Source organism: Perognathus longimembris, chromosome 7 (assembly GCF_023159225.1).
Source record: "Perognathus longimembris pacificus isolate PPM17 chromosome 7, ASM2315922v1, whole genome shotgun sequence".
Taxonomy (NCBI): Eukaryota; Metazoa; Chordata; class Mammalia; order Rodentia; family Heteromyidae; genus Perognathus; species Perognathus longimembris.
Genome location: NC_063167.1, coordinates 83,763,033 through 83,785,959, shown reverse-complemented (window position 1 = coordinate 83,785,959; position 22,927 = coordinate 83,763,033). Strand labels below are relative to the sequence as shown.

Sequence of the window (22,927 nt, the reverse complement as noted above, 5' to 3'; positions counted from 1 at the left end):
CTTCTATGTATTATATAAGCAATACTGTTATGCAACTGCAAGCATAGTTTGTGGAGAATAACTATCCACACCTGAGTAATGAGTTGTCCTATTACATTAAATGGCTGTGGTTCCATTTAGGTATTGGAGTTCTCCCATGGAATCATAATCGCTTATGTGGTCCATCATTTCCTGAAACATGACTACAAGGTTCATGGTTGTATCAGAATTTGCATATATTAAGGTTGTTGATAATTAACATATTGCATATTTAAGTCAATTGATTTCTAATGTATTTTATTGCTTACTCTTAGCTCAAATCAATTTATTATGGGATTTTAAAATTCTATGTTCATTTCAAAGGGACACATTTATGACTACATAAGCAGATTAAGACCTAGAATATTATTGGCAAAATTAAAGTCAGTGTTCATTTTATCTTTACGTTACCGTTCTTCTACATAAATTGTTAAAAATAGCATATATCACTTGCAGATAAAAACTACTATTTCAGGTTAAGCATGCGTTCAGTAGTATATTTTATATGTAATGTGAAGCTCTCTGTTATATTCTTTTTAAAGATAAAAACATTCTTCTTTTGTATTTGACTAGGGACCACAAGGAAAACTGGGGCTTGCTGGACTTCCTGGTGCTGATGGACCACCTGTGAGTAATAATTACCTGCACATGAGAATATTCATCTAGAGCCTTCAAAAGTAGATTTATTGTGTGTTTTAGAAATGATAAAAAGATATTATGTCATTGTCCAAACCCTGATCTCTCTAAAAACACTGTTCCATCATGTCATGTCTGTACTGCAAAAATTTTAGTGAGCCCACCACAATGACCTTTAGATAAACTTATCCTGGTGAGAGAGAATAGAACCTTCCAGAAACCCACAGTTTCTTTTTTCCTCATGATTCATGAATCCCAAGGAGAAATAGAATTCAATTCACAATTTCTTCAACATGTGCTCAATGGCGACACTTTTCCTTTCATTTGGATATTTTTAAGAAAATATCTATTCATCCTCTCTTCCTTTTTAGTTGTTTGCTAAATCTAGATGAAACTGTACAGGTTCATAAACAACGTTACATAAATTTTATAAAAGTATTTCAGTCTGTGGAAATACCACAGCATACATGGAAGTCAATCATACAAATATTTGCCCTTGTTTTTGAAAAAGTATTGTTAGTTGTGCAATTTTTTGTGCAATTTTTCCTCTTCAATCTATGTAGTCAGATATGTGAGAGTCACAATACAAAATTCTTCATCCTCCTTCAGCTTGAGTGTAATTGTAATGCAGTTATGTAGGTTTACTGATGCTACCTCAGTAATGCTATCAGTATTAACATCTTGCTATGTGTTTACTTTCTCATCCAAATGCTCATCTTGCCTTTTGATGATATGCATGCCCCCAATATGAAAAATATTTCATATAAGATACTTTACACATGCTCCTGAAATGGAAATGAGTTGCTTATGAAGAATGCATACTATCTTACATGAACATGAAAAATTTTTATCCAAACTAACTCAAAGCATTGCATATTTAATGAAACACATACAAACAAATCTAGAGCTATTATATGTCTTTCTAAATACATTACTTTCCAGTACCATTTTGAGCTGAAAACACTGAAGCAATTCTTTAAAATATTTTCTGAAAACAAGTTAAAAAATAACCTCAATAGATTTGAGCAAAAAAAATAGAGGAAGAAATTCATACTAATATCTACTCTATCCATTGTATTTTAGTAATATATGCCTTTGCTACATATAGGGTCATCCAGGAAAAGAAGGCCAGTCTGGGGAAAAAGGTGCTCTGGTAGGTGGCAAAGTATTTGTTTCAATGTCTGTCAACTTGTGTAATTTTATGTTAATAAATTTACAAAGTTAACTACCCTCTCCATTTTATAAATGTTATTCTCATACTCAAGGCAAAAGCTCAGCATATGTATAATTTGTAATTGTAATTATAATAATGAGATTGAATAAGAATTACTGAATATCATTAAATTCTTTATGTAGCCCTTATTTTATATCTATGGGTTATTTGTTCAAACACTTAACTAAGAGGATATCAATTTTTAAAGACAACAATTATCAAAGTATCTCAAAGAGATATCAAAATAAAAACTTCAATATTAGAATGATTTTGGATTACTGCAGTAATGGTATGATCATTTTTGTTTAGATTACACTACTTTAGTATTATAAACATAGCACTGAAGTGCTAAGTTATTCGAGGTTATGCCTTATTTCTTCCAGACCTACTAGGTAATGGAGTCAGTTATGGGAAATTTACTGTGTTTTTAATGATGAGAATGCTACAAATGCTTATGAACTCTCTATTAGAAAATATTGATTCTTTTGTTTAAATGATAGTTATCTATGGCAGACATTGAATACAATGAATTTTTCACCAAAAACGTGTTATTATCTAAATGTTGTTAATGTACCTAAAATTATTAATTGTGTAAATGTTTCATTAGAATGATATTTGCATCACTCTAGTGAATCAGTTGCATTACTGCACTGAAGTGTTTACTACTACTGTATAACTAAATGTTGCATACTAGGTATAGTATAAGGAAGAGGGGTTTGTTTAGCTTATACTTTGGGGATTGACTGTCCAAGGGAGTATAATCCCACAGTGTGGCCTCTGGGGAGGTACCCTGCCCTGCATCACAAAATGTTCATTTTCATAAGATGAGTGCAGTGTGTAAGAGACCAAGGGATCAAATGATGAAGCCCGAGGAGATTGAGGGTTTTTCGCCAGTTGCCTGCTTTCAGGGTTCTGCTGAGCACGGCATTAACCTCTTCTAAGGGCAGATTACAACTGCCCCTCACAATGAGCAGCCGCCTATTACCAGTCTTATACCCTTCAAAGATCCCACCATGTCTCTCAGCTTTGCGCCAGGGAGTCTGAGCCTCCAGTTCATAAACCATTTGGGGACATAGACCTCATCTAACCCAGGGTAGGGATCTTAATGTTAGCTTGAGTATATGCTGCAGTCATTTGGGAGTGGGTATGCAAGTCACATGATTTTCTGCTCACAACTGGCTATAACAACAAATGATAAACTAGCCAAGACATAGTATCAAATGTCAATAGTAGGAAATAAATAACATATGGGGTTAAAATTATTGTATTTGTATGAGTGTGTTATCAATGTGCCATATATCTAAATTGCAAATGAACTTTTTTGCAGGGTCCTCCTGGTCCACAAGGTCCTGTTGGCTACCCTGGTCCCCGAGGGGTGAAGGTAAATGGTCAACTATTTTCACTTTAGTCAGTTACAATATGACATGCCTAGACACTTACAACTCCCATTTCTTCCATAGGGAGCAGATGGCGTCAGAGGTCTCAAGGGATCTAAAGGCGAAAAGGTACACTTATCATTGTTAGGCCATTTTAATTCCTTCTTTTTATAGTATTTAAAATTGCAATGTATTCAACTTATAGTTTCTTCCCGAAATATACTGAGTGAATATTTACATAGCAGACAGTAGAAGGCTAGTTTTGTAGCCTGTATTCTGGACGCAGTGTAAAAAGTAACTTTTTGCATCCTAAAGGCTAAATTGTAGGACAGAAACAAAGGTTTGTGGTATATGTAGTTAGTCTTGTTCCCATGTTTAACTTTTATAAATCATACAGATCACCTCATGAATGGGTTTGCTTACAGTGTTTGGACAGAGAAATATTTCTTCTTTATTCTATACTCAAATCCTCCAAACTCAAAATGTATTGTAAAATAGAAAATTGAAAGTCTTTAAGTCAATTGGAGGAAAGGGAAGTCATGCAACACCAGGTGACACACAAAGTGAAAGAGTTATGAGGAGGGAAGTACATGGAAGCTAGGCAGGGGTAGTGAAAATTGACATCACTGTGCGTTTTTCAAGTGTTTATCAGGTGTTTACTAATCATCATAGTTTTGAAGGTTAGGAGAGTATTGGCTACCAGAGACTCAAGTTGTTTATGTCTCTTAGTTTTAACTTTTTTAAAAATGGAAACAAAAGTACTCTGTTATGTAATGTGTGCCAGAAGGTATACTTTTACAATAATAAGTGGATATTTGGGCAGACATATGGATAGGTCAATTTTAGGAGGAAAAAATTAAGGTTAGTGCGCGCGTGCACACACACGTCACGCTGGCGCATACCATGTGTCAAGGGGAAAACAGTTTCTTGTGACATTGAGCAGAACAGGCCTGGATGCTGTTATAAATGCAAGATGTGCCCTCTGGTGAGCCTGCCCCTCGTCAGTTGACAGTACTTCAGAGAAATTCAAACAGAAGGTCACCTGTTCTCATTCCTCTCTCCCTGTACTTCCCTTCTTTCCACCCCCCCCACAAGAAAAAATAAAAACACTAGAATTAAAAAAAAAATTAAGGTTAGGGAAAACCTAGACAGAAGGAGCAGAAGCCGAGACTTGAACAAAAAGTAAGATATGTAGAGAAGAGACAGGACTTAAAAGTGTGTTGTGAAGGAAATGAAAGTAATTCTATTTTTTTTCTAGAAGTCAATCCCCAGTCTTGTGTGAGAAAGGAGGGGGAATTCAAGACATAATGCCTGGAAAAGCATAAAAGGTTTAGATAATGGTTTGGGCAGGGGCAGAGTATATTTAACCTTACCAGTTTGGAAGTATGAGGCCTTTTAAAGGAATAATCTTAATCAGCTTTTGAGATTTGGAGAGTTGTGTTGGACAATATATAGATATGAAAATGTATGTGTGTCTGCTCTGCCTCATTTGGTTTTCATACCCAGTCTCTAAATTCTGTCCTCAAATTCTGCATATTGTATTCATTTTATTCGAGGAAGCAAAATACCAATCCTCCATCAAAACTTCTCTGATTCACTTCTTGTCTGACCACCACCAGAACCATCACCATCATGCTAATCTCTATTTCCCCATTCCATCTCCCTGGTACCACAATTAAAGCCAATGCTTTACTATTTTTTTTGTTATAATTGGTAAAGCCAAATTGTCAAAACACTTTGCAGTGCTTGGAAAATAGTAATGTTCATGGTCACTTAATATTATCCAATATACGACTTATTATCTTTTAGGAATTTAATATTTTCTTGAAATTAAAAAAATAGTGTTGATCCTGAAGCTTTCTGATTTCAGTGGGAATTATAGCAAGTATCTCTATACATACCTATATTAATTTAAATATTTGTACTATAATAATACTTAGGTATTATTATGTTAAGTTAATATTATTATTATACTTAAGTATTGTTAAAGTACAAATATTTATAGAAATGCCTTAAGTATTTTGCTCTTTTTTCCAATAGGTATCTGTTTCCAGCTTCATTGCTGGACAAGTGATATCGAAAGGAACAATCTCTCTAGAAAATATTCTATTTGCATATTCCTTACCTGAGAAAAGTTTGAAATATGGAGTATAAGGTGACCTAGAAGGCATTTATCTGAAAAATAAAATAGAAAAGAATGATTTAAAAACAAGCTGAAAATAACAAAGACAGTGATAAACCACTTGTTTCCATAATTTGGAGTTCATTTCACTTAGCGTCATCTTATGTGTTCATATGTACATAGGTATTGAGCTATTGTGCTCTTCTGTTAGGATAGTCCTAGATATATACTAATTATTCCCTATGAGGGAAGCCATAGAGTCTATCTTTCTTTGGGTTTCTTCACTTAGTATGATTTGTTGTTATTTTCAACATACTACTTGAAATTACGCCCTTTTTCTTTTGTCTTTCTTTCCCATGGTTTAAACCCTGATATCACTGTAATATCACTGATACCCTGGTTATTGTATATACATGTATTGGATCTAGGGAAAAGAAAGGGAATATCAAAATTGAGAGACAAATGATAAAAAGGCAAACCAAGGCAATAGCAATACTTACAAAACTATATGGTGTAAACCAACTGCACAACTCAAGGCGGAGAGGGAAATGGGGAGGGAGAAGGTGGGGCAAAATGAGGGAGTGGGTAACAAGTTGGATAAGAAATGAAATGTACTCACTGCCTTGCGTATGAAACTTCAACCCCTCTGTATATCACTTTGACAATAAAGAAATGAAAAAAAAAGATAAAAAGACCCTGGTAAGTATGAAAGTGCAAAGAAAGACATGACATTCTGGGAAAAATATTTTGTCTTTCTGACATTGTAATTAACTTGCGGAAAAAAAGGCAAATTGTATGCCTTAGAATATAATAGAAATGTCCACTCTCATGATATTACCAAATGCAAGGCCTCAAGGTGAAAAACAGAAATTTATTAAAAGTTTATTTTGAAAATTAGAATAAACTGAAGAATAAATTAGTGAATTAATGGTAAAAATATTTTCTTGGCTAAGGTTTTGTAATCCACTAAAATGAATTTAAAGTTATTTTAAGCATTTACTTTTTTATTTAAGTAACATCAGATAAATATTATTAGAGAAAGATCATTTTCTCCTTGAGATAGAGAAGCTATCATGGCTATATTTGTAAATAATTCCATAGTTTACAGCAATAGTACAGGGACAAGGAAAGAATCTGGGGGTGAAAGAAAGGAAACAGAGATGGAAAAGAAGGAAGCAGGTTTTCTACTAGCTTCCTATGGCTTAAAATAACTTTACCCTAATAAATAACACCTTATGTAGCCGTATTTTAGATACTGCCAAATGACTGATTAAACTCTTGTTTATTCTATTTTTGTTTGTTTGTTTATTGTTATTTTAGGGTGAAGATGGCTTTCCAGGATTCAAAGGTGACATGGGTCTTAAAGGTGACAGAGTGAGTAAAATAATCTGCACTGATATCTAAAATTGAAACTATGTATTTGCAAAATCTTTTCTTATTTTGAGTACAGCCAGCTCTGGTTATATAAAATCTTGATAGTACTAAAGAATTTGGTCATTTAAATATTTATGCGAAGATTAGTCATTACAATTTTGGGGAGATAGTGGCGTTCCAGTGGTTTTCTAGAAGTTACATAAATAAGTCACAACTGTACACTGAAGTGTTTATATAGGTCCTTCTCTCCTTTCAATAAACAGCTCAATAGGCCCAAGGTATTGGAAACATTGTAAGTTAAATATGCATTTAAAAGCTGGACTATTATGGCTCATGTTTGTCATTTTAGCTACTCAGGAAGCTGACATTTGAGGGTCACAGTTTGATGCCAAAATGACAGGAAAGTCTGAGAGACTCTAGTCTCCACTTAACCAGTATAAAGCCAGATATAAAGCCAGTATAAAGCTGTGGCTCAAGTGATAGAGCCACCAGCATTAGACAGAAAAGCAAGAGGAAGTGTGAAGTCCTGATTTCAAGGCTCAGCATCAGTGTATGAAACACACACACACACACACACACACACACACACACACACACACAGAATTTAAAGCATATACCTTAGCAACAGTAGTTCATTCTAGAGAATGAATAGTTCACCTCAGGATCAAATGGTGACTGAGATCTCTGTTCTCAGCTGCTGCTCAGGGTTGGCAGATATTAGCTCACTTCATGCGTCTATCCTCGAGGCAGATCAAAATTCAGAAATCCCAGGATTGTATCTACCTTATGCCAGCCTTTCCACTATTTCTGTAAATCAAAAAATCTGTAAAAGTTCCTCTGTCTTTATGAATACTTCTTATGTATATAAAAATAACCCCCAACTTGATTTTCTGACTTCAAGATTATTTTGTCTTCATGAGAGTCATTTCATATAACCATTGTTTCTCAGTTTTAGTATTATATCAGATAACTCACATAGTCAACACTTTCTTATAAAATAGGCTTCTTGTTAGATACTTTTCAACAACTGTAAATATTTTGAACATGGTTAAGGGACAGTTGGTTTAGCTATGAATCTCAGTGGGTTAGATGTATTAAATGTATATTGCTTTGGGGAATACTGGAGTTTCGATTGAGGTACTTATGATTGCAATTGCTAATAGAAACAAAACTCTACCATATCATACTTATCATAAATCATTGAATACTATCCTCCTTAGATGCTTTTAAAATGCTGATCAATTTAATTCAAATAAGTAATTGGGTAGGTTTTTTTCCCTGTATTTTGATCATACACAGTGAACCATGCATCCTCAAAACAATAGGTCAGCAATTTTCATGCTTATTCATTGTTAGAGTAGTCTGCAATTTCAGAGTTGAAGAATAAAATATATCTGGAAATGAGTTTTAGAAAACAAAAGAAAACTAAGTGCTTTCTTGTGAAGCTTTATTTGGTAACTTTCATAATAATACCTAACACACATGTTGTAAGAGACATGCTGTGAGATAGCTTTATTTCCCTAAAGTGATATAGAAAGTTATTTTCCAAATGGTAGAAAATAACTTTCTTATTAGTTCTTACCACATAAAAGGTAAGCACCAAGTCAGAATTAATCATTTTTGTGTGTAATAAATGATGGTTTTCAAATTGCCTTATAATCTTTCATCTCCTTTCATACTTTCTTCTTTCTTTTTGCTTACTTCTCCTTTTCCTTTTCTCCTTTTCTTTTTTTTCCACTTCATCATCTTTTCCTGGCTCCTGACAACAACATAATAAACAACTTAATTTTATATGTGGTAAGATTCTATTAGAAGTTATTCTGTTTCTTATTCAGTAACTAAATGCTGGATGAAGCCAAATACTTTCAAGCATTTGGCCTCTTTTGGTCATGAATGAAACATATATAAAAAGTAAGACTTCAAGAATATTTTTCTGATCATCTGAAATCTCTGCCTGTCAAAACATCCAACTACACTTGCAATGAGGAGAATGTTCCTACTTTACATTCCAGGGAGAAGTTGGTCAACTAGGTCCAAGAGGAGAAGATGGTCCCGAAGGCCCCAAAGGTCGTGCTGGGCCAACTGGAGACCCTGGTCCTTCTGGCCATGTGGGGGAGAAGGTTGGTAAAACGAAGTTCTCAAGTCCTTTTTTGGATAGTACTCTAGTGTCATTGTAGAATGGTTTTTACCTCAGACACCAGAAAAATCACAGGCTTCTGTGATATTGGAAGCATGTCCGTGTATTCCTGAGAATACACTCATGGAATGGGCACCTGTTGCATTTTTACCCAGGCTTGTGTCTTCTCAGCATCCTCAGTCATGTGGGAGTGGGCAGACTTGAAGCTCCCACATTACATATTAAGAATCTGAGTGTGACTGAGCATCAAAGAACCAATGGTCTGATGCTCTGTTTATTGTTTTGTACCATGAAGAACTGTCTTTATTGTACTTGGTCTGTAAATATCCTTTCTGTAAAATTAAATATGAACATATTTCAAGTAGTGTTTTAATAAGTATTTGCGTTCAGGTCCATTTATGTTACATAGTAACATAACATGGAATAAATAGTATTTATGTTAAAATCCCTTTAAGAGATTTCAGCATCGACACCAGAATGGATGTTTTGTATTTACAGCTTTGAGACACACTGGACCATATGTGTTAGGTAGAAAATGTTCACAAGATTTACCTTTACCTTCAAATGAAATATTAAGCAACTCTAAGACCTTTCCTTCTATAATGTGCAATTGTGTGTGTGAGTGTTTATCATTAGAAAGAAAAATGGAAAAAGACAAACTAGATCTATGATAAGTATTATCCCATTTGGACATTAAAGCAAGAGATAAGTCATTGTTATATGCTGCTGATTTATTTAAAATGATTTCTCTAAACATACTTTATTTATTACAATGAGCATACTATAAAATAAAGCAATTCCATGCTATTCAATAAAGTTGTCATTTCCTAATCCTAACCCTACCACAGGAGAAAAATAATGATAGGTTTTATATAGAGACTATCACTGTATCTTATCTGAGTACACTAGATACTGTATATACTGGTATGAGAACTAGAGAAGTAAAAGGGAATATCAAAATCGAGAGACAAAGGATAACAAGAGAAAGGACCCCAAAAGCAATACTTGCAAAACCATTTGGTGTATACCAACTGAACAACTCATGAGGGGAATGGGAAAGGGGGAGGGGGGAGGGGGGAATGAGGGAGGAGGTAACAAACAGTACAATAAATGTACCCAAGGCCTAAGTATGAAACTGTAACCTCTCTGTACATCACTTTGACAATAAATAAGAAAAAAAATAATTTCCTCTTGTCTTCTGATGTGACAGTTCCCAGAGGTTCGCAAGTGCAAAAGCTGAGATCTGTGATGTGATGAGCATTCCACAGAGGGGTGGGAAGTGGAGATGGGCCCTCAAAGCCTTGCACCCCTGTTCTTACTGCCCCTGTTCTGCTCTTCACAGCCTGGCTGCCAGCTCCACACTGTTGCTTGTTGTTTCCTTCCCACACTATTCTCAGGCATTAGGAATCACATCTGCCCACTGGTCTTCATCTTTCATATTTCATCAATATACAGTTACTAAAGTTATCTATCACCATATTGAGAATGCAAACACTTTTCTGCCCACATGTTTTGTAAACTGTTTCAAAAGTAAATGAGTACACATTCTAATGTAGCTATTATAACAGAACATAGATAACATGGTGATTATAATCGGAGAATTTCATTAAGCTTGACATCAATGACATAGAACAAGCTATGATAACTTACTATCCACAAGGCCATGTCATTGTCAGTATCATTCTTAGGGCTTGTTGGCATATTTTGCTTCTGAACATAGCTTAACTGTGCCTTACTAATCAGATAACCATACAACTCCTTTGCTCAGTCTATAACAAGGTCATAAACTATTGTCTGAATTTCTTGCTGTGCGTCATCCAGTAAAATTTTTATGTTTTTTATGTTCTACTCAGTTGAGCATTGCATGTACTACTTGTATTTGTGGGAGTAGCTTTTCTTATTTCATCCTTCATTGGATATGATGATAAACCAATGTTTATTAATGTTTAAGATTTTAAGGCATAAAATTTTGTAAAAATATTCTTGCATACTTTTATTGCAGAACACAATACACAGTAAAATATTACAAACATATCTTTAGTTCATTTATTTATCTATCTATTTGTATTTTTACTCATGTAACAACTTCTGTAGGACTATTTCTTTAGGATAACACTTTAAGTATTTTAGTATTTTTTATGAAAACTGATTTTGAATTACATGTTATTCCAGCTATTTTAGATTGAGAGGTAACTTCACAGTAGAATAACAAAGTGCTATTGCATATAAGTATCATTTCAAGGATCTATTTCCACATAAAGTAACATTTATATTTCTAGCATTCCACAGGCAGTAAATTTATAAACCAAGATTAATCTAATATTTGAACAAGTAAACAAGTTTTGTTCAAAGTAGAATTAAAAACTTCTTCATTTTATTTTCCTTCTTTCTTTCTTTCTTTTTTTTTTTTTTTTTTTTTTTTTGCCAGTCCTGGGCCTTGGACTCAGGGCCTGAGCACTGTCCCTGGCTTCTTCCCGCTCAAGGCTAGCACTCTGCCACTTGAGCCACAGCGCCACTTCTGGCCGTTTTCTGTATATGTGGTGCTGGGGAATCGAACCTAGGGCCTCGTGTATCCGAGGCAGGCACTCTTGCCGCTAGGCTATATCCCCAGCCCTTTCCTTCTTTCTTGTTTATTTCCCTTCCTCCCTCCCTCCTCATTTTCCCTCCCTCCCTCCCTCCCTCCCTCCCTCCCTCCCTCCCTCCCTCCCTCCCTCTATTCCTCCCTTCCTCCCTTCCTGCCTCTTTTCCTTTTCTTTCTTGTTCTTTTTTTTTCCCTTTTCTTTGTCAGTTTTAGGGTTTGGACTTAGGGCTTTGTGCTTGCTAGACTAATTCTGTACTGCTTAGTTCATGCCTTCATTCCTCTGGTTATTTGTTTAGATATGATCTTACTTTTTTTGCCAGTCTAAATGAGTGCAATCCTTCTATTTGGGCTTCCCTAGCTGAGGCGAGAGACATATGCCAGGATACCAGTGTTTTCTTTTTCTAAAATTTTTATTGTCAAACTGATGTATAGAGAGGTTACAGTTTCATACCTTAGGCATTGGATACATTTCTTGTACTGTTTGTTACCTCCTCCCTCATTCCTTCCCTCCCCCCACCCCTTTCCCTTTCCTCCCATGATTTGTTCAGTTCATTTACACCAAACAGTTTTGCAAGTATTGCTTTTGTAGTCATTTGTCTTTTTTACCCTGTGTCTCTCGATTTTGGTATTCCCTTTCAGTTTCCTAGTTCTAATACCAGTATACACAGTTTCCAATGTACTCAGATAAGATACAGAGGTAGTGCAGGTACACCACAGAAAGGGGATTCAAGAAGATCATCAATAATAGAAGCTACGGTAACTTACTTTGTGCCTGGGTTGGCTTGGAACCATGATCCTCTTGTTTGTAGTCATGAAGGTAGCTGTGGTAATGGATGCATACCACCACTCTCAGCCATTGGTTACAATAAAGTCTTGTAAACTTTTTGCCCATGCTGTCCTCCAACCTTAATCTTCCTGATCTCTGCCTCCTTCTTGTTACTAGTAGGATTATAGGCCTGAGCTCCTGGCACTTGACCAGAATTTCTTTTTTATTTTTTGTTAACTTAGTTTTTTAAAAATTATCCTTAGTTGTACAAAGAGGTTGCAGTCCAACATATCTATTTATTATGAAAAATTATTTATTAGGTGTTTAATACAGCAGTCATTTCCTTACAATCCTTTACAGGTCCTTTCATATCAATTTAAGTATATTCTGAGCATAAAATATTTTAACTGATAAAGACTTCTCTGATGTATATTTGAAAATGCTTATATGAAAAGACTAGCCATTTGCTTTGCCTGAAAGATTTAAACTTAATGCAGAAGTTTCTCAGCAGGAAAAAGCTCAACTTTCTCTTCTTCCCATCACTTCTGCCACATATGATTTCTCAAACTTCTCAAGCTTGTTCTCTACACCTTCACTGAGGATAAAAACCAGAGAACAAACAACCTAGGGCACCTGGGGTTCAAAAGACAAGAATATGGTATTAAACGCCAGTAAAAATTGTTAAATGCTAAGGATCAGCATGTTCTAATTGAGGATCTAAATATGACTTGTATTTCCTATTGGTTTAGAATATTTGTAAAGAATGAAGTGCAATGTAACTATGTATCCCCACTTGGTCTTCCTGGACATGCTTCATTCTATTATCATTTTCAATAATGCCTCAAGCACCTGGCTATTAACATACCCTCTCATTGCCATTTATCTTCTGAATAATGGATCCATTTATTTTAATGGTTGCCTTTTAATTTCATCTCTTCTTGTTATCTATCTATAAATGTAGTAAATATGGAGGGAAATCTAGCTAACTATTTCCATGTTAAAGGCATGCTAAATTTTTTTGAAGGTTTTTAATTGGCAAAAAAATAAAAATAAATAAATAGCCTAGGATAATGCCGTCCAGGGACGTAGTGGAAATTGCCCCTTTGAAGGTACCATTCATTAGAGAGTTTGGTGCTTAAAAGTTTACCTTGAGGGAATAACATGTAATATAATTTGAAATAAAGATACGATATCTTAAGAGAATTTTAATTGATAACATTGTGACTGGGGTGAATTTATTAAGTGAATAACTTTGATAAAGTTTTCATGCACAGGCAAAATGTATTTACTAGATTTCCTAGTAGTAATCTGCTTTTACTTTGTAATTTGTAGTCCTCAAAAGACATTTTTTAAAAAATAAAGTCCATCCTTTCACTTAAAAATTATTTATTAGGACCCATGTAATTAATACTTATTTATACTTAATTATATTATTTATTCTTAATAAGGAAAAGTTACATATACGTACCTTTAAAAATGGAACAATGGGGCTGGGGATATAGCCTAGCGGCAAGAGTGCCAGCCTCGGATACACGAGGCCCTAGGTTCGATTCCCCAGCCACCACATATACAGAAAACGGCCAGAAGCGGCGCTGTGGCTCAAGTGGCAGAGTGCTAGCCTTGAGTGGGAAGAAGCCAGGGACAGTGCTCAGGCCCTGAGTCCAAGGCCCAGGACTGGCAAAAAAAAAAAAAAAAATGGAACAATGACATAGTCCTCATTATATCTAAATATGTTTCCATCTATATAAACTGATATGAAATAATGGAGATTGGGATTTGTTTTTTAATTACCGTTATATCTCGGAGGTCTTAGAGGTATATTGCAGTATCTTTAGTTCAGAGTACTGTTTCTAAAAATGGTATTTTCCTTTCCCAACAGAGATTATTAAGCAACATTAAAGCATTAGAAGTGTGTCCCAGGCAATGATTTTCATTTCATGTGAAAATAATAACAAAAGTATATTATCATGAATACTTGGAAATCTTCCTTTCACCTGTACAATGTTGTCTAAAAACTATCTAAAAATGATTCAGATTAACAAAAGCAGTTCTACTTGGAGCATGTGTTTACATATGTGTGTATACACACATATATACATATTTTTTTTTCTTTAATTTTAGGGAAAACTTGGAGTTCCAGGATTACCAGGATATCCAGGAAGACAAGGTTCAAAGGTAAAATGATTCATTTGTTTTATATGGTTTATTAACTTTTTAGAAAAACATTAAAATTAATCACCTAGGCTTCTGTTATAGTTTATAGAAAAGAAAATGAGAATTAAAATACAGTTTCCCTCTGATCCTCAGTACTGAAAATAAAAAATATTTATATATTAAAATAAAATATAAAATATTTATATATTAAACATTAAACCTATGCACATATGTTTATTGTAGATGTGTGTATATATGTTTATGTGTGTTGTGTGTAATAAAAGGGCCATACATAGGGTGTGTGGACATTTAAAGTGAGGGATCATAGAGATACTGGCAATTTCGAATTAGAGCATAATGGGAAAGAGGATCTTGAGAAGGGCAGTTAGCTACTGTCTTGTAATTGGAATAGGCCTTCTGTGGAAGAAAACATATCTTGAATTCTATAGTGATGGCCTGCAATTGCTATTTAATAATGCGATTTAATATATTTGTCTTATTTTATTTTCAAAGTTAAAAAATGTATTTTTTAATCCATCCATGCTTTTCAGTGCTTCCAGGATTTCAGATATCATTGTAAGTTTGTAAATGTGTCAAAGGTATTTTATGGTATCCTAAACTTAGATATACACTGACTTGTATTTTTGGATCTATATTTAATATCAGCTGTGCCACAGTGACTGCGTTCCAAAAGAATGGCAGCCTATGATCTGTAAATTTGAATTTTCATATGGAGTGTTTTATTTTATTTTTTAATACTATTTTTAGGGGTCCACTGGATTTCCTGGATTTCCAGGTGCCAACGGTGAGAAAGGTGCACGGGTAAGACTCACTTTTTTTGAAGCAGTTGGTGTAAATGTCCCTGGATGAGCACCCGTCTCTCATGAACAAAGTGGCTATTGTGGTGTACCCACTGAGTACTGATGGCGTTTTCACCGTTTTTTGGCAGGGAGTAGCTGGGAAACCAGGCCCTCGGGGTCAGCGTGGTCCAACGGTGGGTACTGTGTTTCAATTTAATGACTTTCATTTGGGATTTAAAGTTTTCAGGTAGTGTTTAGATCAGACCCCTCTTGTGCTCTCATTTGCAGGGTCCTCGTGGTTCCAGAGGAGCAAGAGGCCCTACAGGGAAGCCCGGCCTGAAGGTACCTGGACAAATGGCTCATTGGATGTCTGCTTCATTGCCTCTTCCCGAAGTTGGAGGAACACATTTGTTCTCATTTATTTTCTCTCCTTTTTTGTTGCCAGGGCACTTCTGGTGGAGATGGCCCTCCAGGCCCTCCAGGGGAAAGGGTATGTAATATCTAAGAGGAAATCTCTGTGTGTGTGTGTGTGTGTGTGTGTGTGTGTGTGTGTGTGTGTGTGTATTTAAATTTCTGGGAAGACTATGGAAACATGCAAATGCATGCACACATTCATCCACATAATCTAGTTTGTGTTAAGAAATTCTTATTCTTTGATTTTTTTTAACCTCCATCAGTGAAAAAATTGAATCGGTCACATGCACTGTGTTTTGTTATAGAAATAAAAGGAATGTTGTGTGTAATTGGCCCAAGATAATACTCTTAAGTTCAGGTCTTAGTGAAAATTTTTATCTTAAATATGTTTTAAGTACCTTTACACATACCCTCTGTCTTCTTGTCTTTACTAATAGTCAATTTGGCCCAGGATTTGCAAGTGACATTACATTAGGCTGGTAACATACAAGCTACTACAGCCATTAACCCAGAATCAATACACATTCAAGTCAGGATAAAATATCTATTCCAGTAATTCGAAAAAAAGAGTAAATTGACTTGCTATTGATGTAAAATAAATCCAAATGCAAATGAGTAAGCACATCTTTTGTTTGATTTTTCTTTTCTTTTTTCAAAAAGCAGCATTTTGCTAGCCAGATGTTTTTTTCCAAGGATTTTCAATATTAAAATCTGTATTACATACAAAGAAGTTTGAAACTTTTGTTTATATTCTATTAAAATAAATTAAATATCATGAAGCCATTTTATGTACTTTCATATATTATTAAAGTATTTGAAACATAAAATGTTTGATGAACAGGAAATTGCAAATATTCTGTTATGTTAAACTTAAAATGGCATAAGTACATTTTTGTAAGAAGCAGTAGCCAAAACTGAGTTTCTATTGGTTGACAAAAATATAACTTGCTAAGACACAGAATACACATTTAATTAGAGTATCTTTATGGCCTCAGCTCATTATTAAACAAAATTAAAGTTTCTACAAAGTGTTTCTCATTCTCAAAAAAGTATTCTTAAATTAAGTCTATTCATCCCATATATTTTTAAGTCATAAGTAATACAAATATTTGATATGTTTATGGCTTAACACATTTTGATAGGAAGATACAGTTAAATTAAATAAAATGAATGAATCAGGGGCTGGAAATATGGCCTAGTGGCAAGAGTGCTTGCCTCGTATACATGAAGCCCTGGGTTCAATTCCCCAGCACCATATATACAGAAAACGGCCAGAAGTGGTGCTGTGGCTCAAGTGGCAGAGTGCTAGCCTTGAGCAAAAAGAAGCCAGGGACAGTGCTCAGGCCTTGAATCCAAGCCCCTGGAATGGGAAAGAAAAAAAAAAGAATGAAGCAAATACAGTATTATTTAGATTTTATTTAAAATAGTAATTGTTTTCTTCCTATGTCATTTTTTTGTGTATTTTATCAATGTCTTCTTAAAATTGAATATAAGGAATATATTATGATATTAACTTTAATGTGGAGCACATTTGTGTAGTCCAACACCTTGAATACTAGTAATTGTGAAAACACTTTGAAAGTTAGGGTTATTATAAATATAATCACAATAAACATTTGTACATATTTTCAGGGTTTGTTTTTTTTATAACCAGAACCTGTCTTGTATACTCTCCAAATCACATGGCCCACTTGCCTTCATTTACTGGCAAACATTTTTGAATATTGTTAATGATTTTAGGTTCTTAAGCACACAGTTAAAGAATGATATAAGTATTTTCACAACATAATATTTCTCAAAATATATGAATAGGGAGGTTAGGTAGAAAATTTTGTAGTCCCATTCAACTAGAGAATATGACACTTATTTTTGACCATGTAAATGTACTGTATTCTTAAATAATATATTGAGAATGAACTGTATATATGACATGTATTTTGTATACTTTTATCATTTGTCTACCTATAGACATGAATGCATCATGCATATATACATACATAGCTATCTAAATTCTTTAGGGAATTCTGCTCATTAAGTATGAGCCCTCATACTACCGATTTGTTAAACATTTATGTCTTTTGCTCAAGTATCAGTTATAGCTTTTAGTTGTCCTTAGTTTGCCAAATTGAGGAAATCAAAACCAAACCAAAGATCAAAATGAAGATATAAAAATAAATTTGAATTTAAATAGTGAGTCATTTGTGAAATAAATAAGACCCTTGAAAGATTTGCAGCTTGTAAACATTTTCACAATCTACTTACAATTCAACTTTAACTAGACACTGGTGATTCAATTGGGTTCCAACACAGTCTTTACATTGAGTTTTTATACATACATATACTAAGTAGATTAGAGCAGTCCTCTTTCCTTGAAAGTGGGTTCTGGAAACAGCAGATGGCACTGAACACAGCCACCTGAACTGTGTAATAAACTATGCCTTTCCATATTCATATGCACCTATGATCAAGTTTAGATTATAAATTAGGTACAATGACAGCTAACAAGAACAACAATAATGAATCAGAAGAACTGTAGCACACTACTTAAAAATTAATAATATTATTCCTCTTGTGCTTTGAGGTTATCATTAAGTAAAATAACCAGTGCTTGAACACAACCATAGCAGTACCAAGTCAGCCCTTGTGATGGTTGCTGAGTGGCTGACAAGTAGGTGTTAGATACATTGTGGACATTCTGAGTGGAGGCTGAGTTACATCTAGGGCTCCATTGAACCCTGTGGCATAAGATCTCATCATATTAATCACAGTGGGGCATAATTTAGAACATATTCATTGTTTACATCTAGAATTTTCCACTTATTACTTTCATAGTACAATTGAGAACAGGCACCTGGTACTGAGTAAAGTGTAATTGCAGGTATGTATGGACCACTATGTTTTGATGAATACTAAAGAACTGTGAACATTTTTCTATGGAATATAAAAATCCAAATCTACTTCCATAGAGATTTATATTTGTTTCCTCAAAGGAATTAAAGTGAAATTTAATCCATGTGAAACATAGGAAAGTTTTATAAAACAAGGGCATTTAAGAAATTAGGTAAAGGGCTGGGAATGTGGCTTAGTGGCAAGAGCGCTTGCCTCGTATACATGAAGCCCTGGGTTCGATTCCCCAGCACCACATAACATAGAAAATGGCCAGAAGTGGCGCTGTGGCTCAAGTGGCAGAGTGCTAGCTTTGAGCAAAAAGAAGCCAGGGACAGTGCTCAGGCCCTGAGTCCAAGGCCCAGGACTGGTAAAAAAAAAAAAAAAAGGAAAAGAAATTAGGTAAAGAGAGCTATTCACAAAACTTAGAACATTCTATCTTAAAATTTCATGATTAAAATAGATTATTGTTTATAATTTTTATGATAAGCTTTTGAAAATCAGTATTTTCTAGTTTAGTGAGATTTTTAACACATAAATTCTTAAAATTTCCCCAGTGCTTTGATGATTTTATGTCTCATTAATTTTCTTTAACTTTCAAAGTTCTTTTTGAAATTGGGATAAAATGCTGATAATATCAAAAACACTATGTTGCTTTCTATAGTAGAATTGGCTGAAAAATGGTAATGTCAATTTTCCTTATGCAGGCTTAATTAATTTATCAAGCAATAAGTCAAACGCAAATTCTGTTAAAGACCAATGACAGTAAATTTCACTTCCAATTAGAAAATAAGTAAATTCTATCCTAATTATGTTATTTAGGAAATTTTACTTATATTAGCATCCATTTTACATACCTTTCTTTGACAAAGGCTTATGTTTTGGGCACACGTGTGGTTATCTTTTTCTATTCTTTTTTCTGCAACCATTTCAATCATCGTAACAGAGTCCACTATAAGCATTTTAAAGTAATGTAAATGAGAGTTGAATAATATAGCTAATTAACATAAAATAGGAATAGTAATATATGTATATTTGAATTGAATCTTAATAAGAATAATTACACAATGAATTTTGTTTTTAGCTTGTCTAGAAAAATGGCTGATATATTAGTCACACAAGTGACAAATAATAATCGTAATGCTACGACATAGCTAGCCTAGTTAGAAACATCTTTTATGATCTTGTTGAGATAATTGCATACATTTCTTCGGGTCATGTGTTGCTGGAGCCAGAATATTTATGGAGGTAATTTTAGAGATCATTTTTCTTTTGGAGTGCTATAGAATTGAATTGAAATATATTACATGAATATTTTTATCTAAAGTTTAAATAAAAACCAAATCTGTAAAACTTTTCATTTCCATGTACATTCTATTCACTGTTTGTAAGAGCTGTAAATATCGAGAGTACTCCTAAGTTGAGAGTAATGTGATGGGGATTCCATCAGGTGAAAAAAATCCAGCCATAATATGTTTCCATTATCAGTGACAGTGAAGTTGAATAGCCACTTTTCTATTCCTCTGTAGAAGTTGTACACTGGGTTGTATTTAGTTTGTACCAATGATCTGCACATTATAAAGTATGGCTTTTAAAAAATGTTGGTAATTTTCTCCACTTAGTTTTTCATTGTTTGTTTTCAGGGCCCTCAAGGACCTCAGGGTCCAGTTGGATTCTCAGGACCCAAAGGCCCTCCTGTAAGTGTCACAGGTTCTCTTTTTCTTTGTTTGATAGTGTTTTCTGAGAGTTCACTTTACAATTTAAATAGATTTTAGGTGTAAAGATTGGTAAAATCTCAGTAAGATAAAATGCTATTTAAAGTGTCAAAGAATATATTTTTAATGTACAAAGTTCGTTTCCTGTATTTTATCTAAAAAGAGTAAGATATATTTACCTTAAATATCTCATTCTCTCTCTCTCTCTCTCTCTCTCTCTCTCTCTCTCTCTCTCTTTCTGTCCTGGGGCTTGAACTCTAGGTCTGGGTGCTGTTCTTGGGCTCTTCAGCTCAACGTTCTACCACTTGAGCCATAGCGTTACTTCTGGTTTCTGGTGGTTGATTGGAGATAAGTGTCTCGTGCACTTTCCTGCCCAGGTTGGCTTTCAACTGCTACCCTCAGATCTCAGCCTCCTGAGTAGCTAGGATTATAGGCATGAAACACTGGAACCTGGCTTAAATATCTCATATTAAATACTCTTTTGAAATATACCAGTAACTGGAAGGTGTCTATCTATCCTATCCTATCTATCTATCTATCTATCTATCCATCTGTCTTCTTAACCACTCCTCTACTACAATGAATATAATTTAAGACAGTAAAATTGTTATCAAATAGCAAATACTATTTATAAAACTCACTTTTATTGTTTATCATTAAGTGGAAGTCTCATGTCTTCCTTCATTTACTATTTCCCCAAGTTTTCCTTTTAACATTCTGGTATTTACGTGTGACTCAGATTCATTTGTTCATCCACCCATTCATTCATTTATATTGTTTTTGTCTGTGTAATGCATTGTTAGACAATACAAGGAAAACCCTTATTGAATAATAGTTTTTTCATAAAATTTTCTCGTGGAAATCTTCTTCTTTTGAATGTCATCATTACAGATCCTTACAAAGTTAAGTGTTGCATATTTTTTCTATACGTGCATGTTCATGGGAAAATAGCATCATATTGGATGTTAAGATGTTCTCTTTTACTTGTCTTTTCCTTCTTTCATTTGCAATCTATTCAGCTTCTTAATGCAAGATAGTCCTGCAGTACAGCAACATGTGAGACATTTAAAATATACCCAAGGTCGATTCCCCAGCACCACATATACAGAAAACGGCCAGAAGCGGCGCTGTGGCTCAAGTGGCAGAGTGCTAGCCTTGAGCGGGAAGAAGCCAGGGACAGTGCTCAGGCCCTGAGTTCAAGGCCCAGGACAGGCCAAAAAATAAATAAATAAAAAAATAAAATAAAATAAAATATACCCAAGGAAAACTGGAGAAGGATGTCTCCTTGTTTTAACAAATAACATTCTTTTGATTCACTGTATTGTTTGTGAGCTGTTGTACAAGATTAAAACAATACTATCTAAATTTGATGTTTGTAGGAAGCATGTTGGTGAACTATTAGCTTGAAATACGAACTTGAATTACATATCAAGTGTTGGGTCCATCTCTTATTTTTGCAAAACAGCTGCAGACAATGGAGTATAATTTAACATTAAATGCTTCAATTTTATTTGATAGTAAAAATAATTGTTATTTACATTACAAGGCTACAGAAAGGTTGATACAAATAGCTTTATTTCAAATAGCTTGGGTAGAGCTAGGTGTGTGTAGCACACACCTGCGATCTTAGCTACTGAGGCTGAGATCTGAGGATCTCTCTTTGAAGCCAGCCTGGGCAGAAAAGTCCATGAGACTTTTATTTCCAATAATCTACTCAAAAAAGCCAGAAGTGATGTTGTGGCTCAAGTGGCATAGTGCAAGCCTTGAGGACAAAGAGATTCAGGGACAGCGCCCAGATCCTGAGTTCAAGCACTGGGATCAACAAACAAACAAACAAACAAACAAACAAACAAACAAACAAATAAATAAATAAATAAAGAGACTACCTGCTTGCTGCACAGAATTTTTTTACTCATCCCCTGACATTCGTTCGAATCGACATAAAATCTCTACAAACTTACAGGAGTGATAACATAGTTCTATGTGTCTGTGCACATGTTTTCTAGTAACTAATTTGAAGCCATATGCTTCAATCATGTTTAGTGGAAAACATGTGATGGGATATACAACTTTATATTACCATTTATACTCACAAATGTGAGTATGGATTATTTTCCTAATATCACATGATAATTAAAAAACATTTGAGGCATTTTCCCTCAGACTTTTATCAGTCTGTCCTATATTATGTGTCTTTTAGCAGAGTGAACCATTGATCACCGTGCACTCATTCTTATTTCTCAGGGGTACTAGCAACATAATAAATACCTCCACTTCAGGCGCATGTAGCCTACTTGGAAAGACATGACATTGTTAGAAATGTTGCACTCACTTACACAGAATGGCTTTTATACTCTTTTCTGTCGAGTGAACTATTAAAGCACAAAATAAAAAGGACCTACCATTTTTCTGGCATTGTCTTTATGTAGACAGAAAAAAGCATGTTTATCTCTTTGGCATAAAAATAAAAAATGGAGGTGAAGGAAGAAGATTAATTTACATACTAAGTGGTATATCCTTATAGTACCAGGAAAAATGTACTCAGACAGGTACGAGTAGATTCACATGAACATGTACATGCACACACACACACAAATACACAAACACACCTGCATATGGAGTACTTAGCTTGTTCCATTTAAAACTTGTTAATCTGTGGAAAATGTAGTTGCCTCATTTAAGAAAAAAAAATAACTCACAGTGATTTAAGCTTATATATATCATGAGGAATATTC

At 34.4% G+C, this 22,927-nt stretch overlaps 1 protein-coding gene across 1 annotated transcript in view; it reads left to right on the top strand.

Moving 5' to 3' along the window:
* Col11a1 (collagen type XI alpha 1 chain) overlaps positions 1 to 22,927 on the top strand; it is a 179,974-nt gene that overhangs the window by 80,466 nt on the left and 76,581 nt on the right. The window contains exons 25-36 of the mRNA XM_048352067.1: positions 592 to 645; positions 1,763 to 1,807; positions 3,195 to 3,248; positions 3,328 to 3,372; positions 6,686 to 6,739; positions 8,752 to 8,859; positions 14,345 to 14,398; positions 15,146 to 15,199; positions 15,327 to 15,371; positions 15,466 to 15,519; positions 15,623 to 15,667; positions 20,121 to 20,174. Coding sequence (XP_048208024.1) covers positions 592 to 645; positions 1,763 to 1,807; positions 3,195 to 3,248; positions 3,328 to 3,372; positions 6,686 to 6,739; positions 8,752 to 8,859; positions 14,345 to 14,398; positions 15,146 to 15,199; positions 15,327 to 15,371; positions 15,466 to 15,519; positions 15,623 to 15,667; positions 20,121 to 20,174 — 666 coding nt within the window. The remainder of the gene's footprint in view (positions 1 to 591; positions 646 to 1,762; positions 1,808 to 3,194; positions 3,249 to 3,327; positions 3,373 to 6,685; positions 6,740 to 8,751; positions 8,860 to 14,344; positions 14,399 to 15,145; positions 15,200 to 15,326; positions 15,372 to 15,465; positions 15,520 to 15,622; positions 15,668 to 20,120; positions 20,175 to 22,927) is intronic.